The 9,059-nt window shown below is 51.7% G+C and overlaps 1 protein-coding gene across 1 annotated transcript; it reads left to right on the top strand.

Annotated features, from left to right (window-relative positions):
* The first annotated feature begins 1,189 nt into the window (after positions 1-1,189).
* Positions 1,190-8,528, top strand: Kdelr1 (KDEL endoplasmic reticulum protein retention receptor 1). The gene is made up of 5 exons (XM_008844977.3): positions 1,190-1,476; positions 2,132-2,232; positions 2,623-2,781; positions 6,554-6,806; positions 7,796-8,528. The coding sequence occupies exons 1-5, from the start codon at positions 1,386-1,388 to the stop codon at positions 7,828-7,830; spliced, it is 639 nt and encodes a 212-aa protein (XP_008843199.1). The 5' UTR covers positions 1,190-1,385; the 3' UTR covers positions 7,831-8,528.
* The last annotated feature ends 531 nt before the right edge of the window (positions 8,529-9,059 follow it).

The raw sequence follows: 9,059 nt of genomic DNA, 5'->3' as shown, positions 1-9,059 counted from the left end.
TCCCATAAGGCCATCTGTCCATTTTGCCTCTGGTAGAGCAGTCCTTAGCATCTGCAACTCTGAGAGGAATGTGCTTTAGGCTTCCTGGACCCCTGAGAATGGAGGCTTGTTGGGAGAGGAGGGGAGAGAGAAGGGTAGAGGAAGGACTGGAGCTAGGCCTGTGAACTCTTACAGCAGTCTGAGCACACTTGTTCTTATGACCACTATCCATGTCCTGCTTCCTTTGTTCCTAAGATCTGGGAGGACAGGGATGAACCTACATATTCCTGAAAGAGCTGGGGCCTGCATTTTTGAGTCTTAGCAGGAAGAAATTAAGGATCTAGATTCCCAAGTAAGAATGCTTTAGTAATGAAAAAATTGGGGTGGAAACCTAAATTCTGAGGAAGGGACTTATGGGGTCAGTAGTGCTGACTCTGAGGGAGGAAGCTAGGGCTTAGACCCCTGAGTGTGAGGGAGAAGGACTAGGGCATGGCCTCCTAGGTCTGAAGGATGAGGGCTGGGATGTGGACCCCTGAGTATGAGGGAGGAGACTGGAGTCTGAACTTCTGGATCTGAGGGAGAAGGACTGGGGTGTGGACTACTAGATCTGAGGGAGGAGGGCTGGGATCTGAACCCTGGGTGTGAGGGAGGAGACTAGAGTCTGGACCTTTGGGTCTGAGGGAGGAGGACTGGGGCCTGGACTCCTAGGTCTGAGGGCAGAAGGCCAAGGTATGGACTCCTGGGTCCGAGGGAGGAAACTGAGGTCCAGATACCTGGGTCCTGAGACAAGGAAGGAGGGCTGGGTCTTTCCATTGGATTGGAACTAGAGACCACTGAGGAAGGCAGAAGCCTACACTCTGTATCTCCAGGGTTTATTTTTGTTATTTTGTGGGGGAACAGATTGTCACTATGTAGCCGTGGGCCTGGAAATGGTGATCCACCTGCTTCATCCTCCCAGTGCCAATATTACAGGCTGCACCATCACCCCAAGTCCCTCCTGGATCTTTAGAGTTCTGTCCGTCGTCCTTTATAGAGACACAGTTGGTCTGGAAGGCTCCGGTTGGTAGGTGGAGCCTGGGGACCCTTCGCGTTCATAGATGGTAGCCTGCAGGGTATTTGGCGCAGCTCTGCAAGGCAGCGGGGTGGTGGTCGGTAGGGGGTGCCCGAGAGCCAGACCGCCTTCGGGGTGGAGCTCTAGTCCGGACTCCTCCCCTTCCACCGCCCTCCTCCCTCTTCCCGACTCCAGCTCCACCACCAGCTCGGGCTTCGGCTCACCTAAGAGAGCCCCCTCCCCCAGCTGAGCTACCGGAGGGCGCCTCTCCCGCCCTCCTCCCAGCAGCTCCGCAGCCCCGGGACAGTCCCGCTGCCGGCCTCCCTCAGCTCCGCCCTGCCTGAGCCCCCCAGCCATGAACCTCTTCCGATTCCTGGGAGACCTCTCCCACCTCCTAGCCATCATCTTGCTACTGCTCAAAATCTGGAAGTCCCGATCGTGTGCGGGTGAGACGACCTCCCCCCCCCCCGACTTCCCCCCCGCAGGGAGCCGGAGCGGGGACGCCCCGGGGCAGGGGAAGGCTGGATGGAGCTCGGGAGGTCAGAGTCCTCCCGGACTGCCTGCTGGGGGATCCCTCTTCCAGGTCCAGGGTCACCAGAGGGTCAACCCCCATCCTCAGACTGAGGACGCACACAGTTTGGTGGGGGTGGCTCTGGGCCCCCAGTCAACCTTGCTCAGGAACCTTTGGGACATCAATGGGTGTTCCGCACGCAGCTGGGAACCAGGAGCCATGGCAGGCGGGGAGGTGGCTGGGAGTTGGTGACGTGGACTGTGGAGGCCGGAAAGGAAGCGGGAGGAATGTGACTGTTCAGGGGTCTGAAGTCAGGCAGAGCCCTCCCTAGGTCCCAACATGGGTCCAAACTGTTGGGGGATCCTGAAGGGGACGGGGATATCTGTGAGGCCTAGCTTGGGACTGAGCCTCGGTCTGGAGTTGCTTTGGGGCCGGCCGCCCCCTGGCTGTGGGCGGTGGGAAAGGGCTGTGCTCAGGCTTTAAGGCGTCTGGGGACAGCTGTGTTACCGAGCTTCTTCGGGCTGTCCCAGCTGCTGCACCTTAGTTTATTACCCATGCAGCCCACCACCAGCTCCTTGTCTCAACCACAGGGATTTCAGGGAAGAGCCAGGTTCTGTTTGCCGTAGTGTTCACTGCCCGCTACCTGGACCTGTTCACCAACTACATCTCACTCTACAACACCTGCATGAAGGTAGAGCTGCTTCCAGCCCCCTGCAGCAGGGAGCCAGGCCAGGAGTCAGGGAGGAGTCACAAGGAGGCGTGGGCCTGGAGTTCTGATCTGGGGGAGGAGGGCTGGACTAGATTCCTGTTGCTGAGGGAAAAGGGCTGGGATCTGGGACCCTGGTTCTGTGAGAGGGGGGCTGGAATCTGGACCCCTGGGTGTGAGGGAGGAGGCCTGGGGTCTGGGACCCTGGGTCTGAGGGAAGAGGCTGGGGTCTGGGACCCTGGGTCTGAGGGAAGAGGCTGGGGTCTGGGACTCTGGTGTACCGGGAAGTAGACTGGGAGCTTGATTTCTGTTGTAGGAACCTACTGGGAGGAGGCCCTCCTTGTGAGTTGACTTGCCCTGTCACTCTCCCAACAGGTGGTCTACATAGCTTGTTCCTTTACCACTGTGTGGATGATCTACAGCAAGTTCAAAGCTACTTATGATGGTAACCATGACACGTTCCGGGTGGAGTTCCTTGTTGTTCCCACGGCCATTCTGGCATTCCTGGTCAATCATGATTTCACCCCTCTGGAGGTAGGCCACCACTGGGGTCGTGTAGTGTTTGGATGGCTGTGGCAGAATGGCAGCTGGCAGCAGGCCCTCTCAGGTGCTTCCCTCTGCAGGGTTGACTGAGACTTCCTTATTCAGGAGCTGCATGCTCAGCCTAGGACTGTGGAGACAGAGGATGTGAATGCACCCGCAGCACTGTGTGCCAGGTACTCTGAGCAGTTCATGTAGAGTGGCTGATTAGTTTTCACGACAACCCCATTTGCAGATGAGGAAACTGAGCCTTGAGTTGTCTGAATATCCAGGGGCACTAGCCTAGTAAGTGCTAGACTGATTAGATATGAGGAGCAGGTTCTGGAGATTAAGTCCAGGGCCTTGTACACGCTAGGCTAGCGCTCTGCTCCTGAGCTGTATCCTCATCCTTGTGTTTTGAGAGTCTTACTATGTAGTGCAGGTTGGTGGGGAACTTGTAATCCTCTTGCCTCAGTCCCTGGATTACAGACATGTGTTACTACCTCTTTGGGATCTTCTATTTTTTACTATATGAGCTCAGGCCTGTGACTTGTCCTCTCTATGCCTCAGTTACCATTGTGAAATGGGTCACAGAAGGTTTACTGAGTTTAGGGTTGCCTATCAGCTATACACAGATGCTCTGGAATCAAGGCGTGAGGATTAGAGGCATGCCTCTGATTCCTCGTCTGTAAAATGGGGAAATCAGAGGCTGGGCACACCTTTAATCCCAGTACTCAGGAGGCAGAGGCAGGCCGATCTCTGTTGTGAGTTCAAGGTCAGCCTGGTTTACATAGTTCCAGGCCAGGTGGGGCTACCTGTCTCAAAAAGACCAAAAAGAAAAAAAAAAAAGGAAAAAAGAAAAGAAGAAATGGGAAATCAGTTCCTATTTTGGACATCCTTATTTATTACGGTGGGGAATGGGGCCTAGATCCTGTGTACTCAGAGCTGTACCAGCCCTTGTAGCAGCTATAATGGGAGGTTGATGTTTATAGAACAACGTCTGGCATGAGATGGGAAGGGCTGAGTCATGTTTGTTGAGGCACTTCCTAGTGTGATACTTCTACCTCTAGGTGTTGGCAGTTCTGATTTTGCCCTGTGATGTTTCGGTGGGGTATATATGTACTCCTGGGAGGAATTTTAAGAAGATTGGTAATCAGCTTACAACTCCTGGGCCTGGCAGGAATCATCAACTGGAGTACCTTCCTTTGAAACCCACTCTTGCCCTATAAGGGAGAGTCCTGGCCACCCAGACATATCAAGGTTTTTCAACAGAAGCTATAATTCAGTTTTTTTTTTTTTTTTTTTTTTTTTTTTGGTAGACCAGGCTGGCCTCAAACTCACAGAGATCCGCCTGCCTCTGCCTCCTGAGTGCTGGGATTAAAGGCGTGCCCCACCACGCCCGGCCATAATTCAGTTCTTATACACGAGATCTAGCTTAAAAGTTTTGGTTACATATTCAAAATATATTTCTTTCTTTTCTTTTTCTTTTTTCTTTTTTTTTTTCTTTTTGAGACAGGGTCTCCCTGTAACCCCAGCTGGCCTGAAACGTGCTACGTAGACCAGACTAGGCTTGAATTCACTGGCCTCTGCTTCCCCAGTGCTGGGATTAAAGCCATGTGTTACCATGCCTGGCCTTAAAACATATCTTTTTTTTGTGTTTTTTTGAGACAGGGTCTCCTTGTAGCCCCAGCTGGCCTGAAATTCATTATGCAGACCAGGCTGGCCTTGAACTCACAGAGATCTGCCTGCCTCTGTCTCCCAAGTGCTGGAATTAAAGGTGTGTGCCACCACGCCCGGTGAGCCTCAAAATATATCTAAAAGCACTGTGCAGGTTAAATCTCATAGGGGTAACATTGACTCATAGGCCCCCAGAAATACCAGGGGGAGGATGATCATGTTGTGGTGGGAGCCCGGGGCTGGGCTCTAGATCCTAACTGCAAACATGCCGATTTTGCCACCTTACACGGGGAATTTACTTAGAGCCTTGATTTATTCACCACCACGGCTGAATTGGGGTTTCTGGACCCATTGTGCAAGTGGGAAAACTGAGGCAGGGTTTGAGGCATAGAAGGGTGAATGCCTGTTTCTAAAGCTCATGCTAGTAAATAGTGTACTCTAAAAAGTTATTTTTTTTGAGACAAGATTTTGCTGTGTAGCCCAGGATGACTTTGAACTCAAAATAATACTCATGTCTCAGCCTCCCAAGTGCTGCAATTATAAATATGTACCACCACACCTGGCCTAAAATACTCTTTAAAAATTCAGAGCTCAGCCAGGCGTGGTGGTGCACGCCTTTAATCCCAGCACTTGGGAGGCAGAGGCAGGCAGATCTCTGTGAGTTCAAGGCCAGCCTGATAAAAACAATAAATCTTTAAACTCCTGAGGTCTCATAGAACAAAGTGTAATGACCTTCAGCCTCCTCTGCTAGGGTCATCCCAAGGATGAAGTGGGGTATATTTTTTGAGGGTCTCTTGGATGATTCTGGGTGGTCAAGGGACCAGGCCTGGGCTCTACCTGCATGGGGGTGGGGTTCTTAGTCCTTGGGCCTCAGTTTGCTCATGTGTATAATGGGAATAATAGCTGGACCCACCTTCTAGTGTTAAGGCTGAAGCTAGTTAGTGCCCCATTGTGCAGGAGAAGTACAGGACAGGTGCCAGAGGTTTTAACCAGCATTTCCTGATATTTCTCACTTCCTTCCTGAAAATCAAAACAACTGCAGAGAAGCCACCTGGCTTTGTTCTCTGAGGGGAGGTTTTGGGTGTGCAGCAGATCATTCATCATCACCCCAGGTGGGACTTTCAGAGAGCTGTGATGCCCTGTCCCAGTCATAAAAATGACTGTCCATGATCCCTTGAGGGTAGCCTGTGCCATAAACATAGGCAGCCTGTTGTAAGTGCTCACTCCTGTTGACTCACTGGCACCTCTTCTCATTCATGAGCTGTGTCTGGTGCTGGAGCCCTGTGGTGAACAAAGATGCAGGATTCCAGGGTGGTGTGCCAGGTACTGCAGCACTAATTAGCCTGTAATCCCAGCAGGAGGATCATGAGTGCAAGGCCAGCCTGGGCTGTGGCATGGGTTCCAGGAAAACCTGGGCTTTCTAACAAGATCTGTCTCAAACAACTCCAAAAAGCAGGGTGCTGTGCTGGCTGGGAACTGTAGAGAAGGAGGCGAGTACCTGTGGAGGACAGAAGAGGGCGTCAGATCACCTGGAACTCGAGATACAGATGGTTGTTAGTTGCCATGTGGGTGCTGGGATTCAAACCCAGCTCTTCTGCCAAGCGTAGCCAGTGTTCTTAACCGCTGAGCCATCTCTCCAGCCCTGAAGCCACCAGAGGATTTTAAGCTAGGGAACCACATAGTCTGACTTAGGTCTGTAAAGCTCACACATTTAATAGTGTCCTTATAGAGCAGGAAAGGGTCTCCATTGTAGAGATTCAGAAGCTTGGAGAAGCTAGGTACGTGCCTTGTCCTAGGTCAGAAGGGAGGCTCCACTCTGTTCTGCCTTTAGAGAGATATAGCTGAAAAGTATTCATGATCTCGAGCTCCAGTCAAGTCCCCAGCTCTGCTGCTTATGAGCTCTGTGGTTGTGGGCAAGGGTCTTCTGAGGCCTCAGTTTCCTCTGTAGAGTGGGATTTTAGGGGGCTGTGGTGAGTATTGAATGATGGACTGGTGACATGGGCTGAATATTGTCAAGTAAATGTTGAACGCTGGGGTCAGTTCAGAGTGCCTATCCTGTGATACCCCTGGCCCCACTGCCTCATGTGTCCCTCATCCCTGGCCTCTGCAGATCCTCTGGACCTTCTCCATCTACCTGGAGTCAGTGGCCATCTTGCCACAGCTGTTTATGGTGAGCAAGACAGGCGAGGCGGAGACCATCACCAGCCACTACTTGTTTGCACTTGGTGTCTACCGTACACTCTATCTCTTCAACTGGATCTGGCGCTACCACTTCGAAGGCTTCTTCGACCTCATTGCCATTGTGGCCGGCCTGGTCCAGACAGTTCTCTACTGCGATTTCTTCTACCTCTATATCACCAAAGGTAGCCAGGATGCAGGGCTGGCTGGAAGGAGCCTGTTCTTTCCCCATTCCTGCACTCCCTGGGCCCAGGGTCCATCTTCAGCCCTATATTACTTGAGGGATGGAGGGCTTCCTCTTCTGGCTTCTGGGGTCCCAGGCCCACCTTCCTCTATAGACTCCACACCTTGCCTCCCCAAAGCCCAAGGATTTTTTTATTCTCAGACTGTATTGCTATAAGCAGAGATCATTCCAGGCAGGGACTCCAGCCCGATGAGATTCCTTCATTCTCATTGTACAAACTTGTTGAGCACCTGTGTCTAGGACTCAGCTGTAGCAGAGAAGGTGATGGAGGCCCTTCCCTCCCCTTAGATCTTAGTGTGGAAGATGACATATGACCCCTAAAGAATAGCCAGTGGTGAGAGGAATGATGGATGAAGCCAGGGATGTCTTCCTGATGCACTGCGGTGGAGACTGCCTTACCCAGGGCTTGTGTGATATTTAAGTAGACATCTGAAGACCAAGAAAGAGGCAATAAGGCCAGATCTGGTGGCATAGGCCTATAATCCTAGCTCTCTGGAGGCTGAGGCAGTATTGTGGCAAGTTTGAGGCCAACTTGGGCCTTACAGAAAAACAGACAGTTGGCAATCAGGGTAAGGGCTTGGAGGTCTGGTGGTTCTATCCCCTAGGATTAAGGCTTGGAGGTTGGAAGGGAGTGGTCTTGTCCAGCCAACTTTGCTAGGCTCTTTGACTTCTTCTCCTGTAGAGATCCAGGTCTGCAGCCAGCACTATGGGACACAAGGCTTGCTTTTGACCACCTCTAATCAGCCCCTCTGACAAGGCCATTGTCCAGGTCTCACCTCCTGATCAACCCAGGCCTATCCCCCAATTCCGGATGTAGAGTCCTAGGGATTCCCTCTCTTCACCCAGCTCACCACAGGCCTTGCTTGGGGCGGGAGGCTATCCCTCTGCATGTCAGTGGGTAAGACTGACCATGTCTCTCTTTCTCCACAGTCCTAAAGGGGAAGAAGCTAAGCTTGCCAGCATAGCCCTGGCCTTACCGGCCTTCTCCGAGGCAGGGCAGGAGGCAGAGGAGGGCTGCCGAAGACCAAGAGCCTTCCCATCCAGGGATGACTTTTTAAAGAGCCCACCCCTCCCCGCTCCCCACTCCCTCCTGCTGGGTTTCGGGGGCGGTGGAGGACCCATATTTTGGGGAGCTCAGGACCTGAGCTGTTTGTAGCTTTTTGCCTTTTAGAGAAGAAAACAAATCTTTCCACTATTTAGTTTTTGATTCTGAGGACTTTTTCTCTTCTACTTTGGCCCTGATTTTTATAAACTGTATTTCAAGTGTCCTCTGGATCAGGGCCAGCCAGAGGTCTTCTCCCTTCTCCAAACCCCTCAGCTTCCTCCCAGATCTCACACAAGCCCCATGGTTGCCAAACACTATGTCTGCTGATGCCTGCCTACCCAGCTTTGACTACACCCTCCCTCCATCCAGGTTCCTGGATTTGGGGGTGGTAGGTGGAAAGGTTAATTAGGATCTCCCTGAGTTTTCATAATTTCCTCTGGAATTTGTTGGCTTTGGGGGGTGGTGGGTAGTCCTGGTTTTTGACAAATTATGGGAAGCTATGGGCTGGGGCGTGGGAAGGAGGCTGGCCTGAGGATCACCACGCTCTAACACCACGTTTTTGTACAGAATTTGATGGTTGATTCATTGTTCTCTTGAAATAAACAAAGGAAAATGGTCTTTTTTGCTTCCTGCTCTCTGGCATGGCCCACTCTCTGCTTCTGCTCTTGCTTCACGGACCTTCTAGGGGTGACCAGAGTCCTATGAGTAGAGGGGTGAGAAATAGGGTTCCCCAGGACTCTTCACTGTATCTTGGTGCCTGAGGCTTTCTGGAGGAAGAGGTTGGAAGAATCTGACTCTTCTCTTGATGCAGAAACTGCCAGATGACTTTCTAGACCCAAGCACCACAAAGGATCTTGAGCTGTGAATGGGCAGCCCCTATTTTGCCCCCAGTTGGCATTTTGACATTGTTTTATAAAGAAGAAAAAAAAAGTTTCCAGTTTTAAAGCTAGATTTTCACAATACAGTGTGGATTTCTGGCTTCTCTTGAAAAGAAATCCGTCAGTCTGACAATACTGGTCCTCATTCTGGGTGGCAGCAGATGGCTGGGTCTGAATGGATGGGATGCCTGCATTTTTCCACATCCCTAGGACTTGGCTACTGGGCTGTCATCATTTATTATTGGGCTGACACTGTATGTTTTGTTTGTTT

Source organism: Nannospalax galili, unplaced genomic scaffold, assembly GCF_000622305.1.
Source record: "Nannospalax galili isolate Female #2095 unplaced genomic scaffold, S.galili_v1.0 scaffold960, whole genome shotgun sequence".
NCBI lineage: Eukaryota > Metazoa > Chordata > Mammalia > Rodentia > Spalacidae > Nannospalax > Nannospalax galili.
The sequence above is the reverse complement of the archived record's forward strand: the minus strand, read 5'-3'. Positions and strand labels throughout refer to the sequence as shown.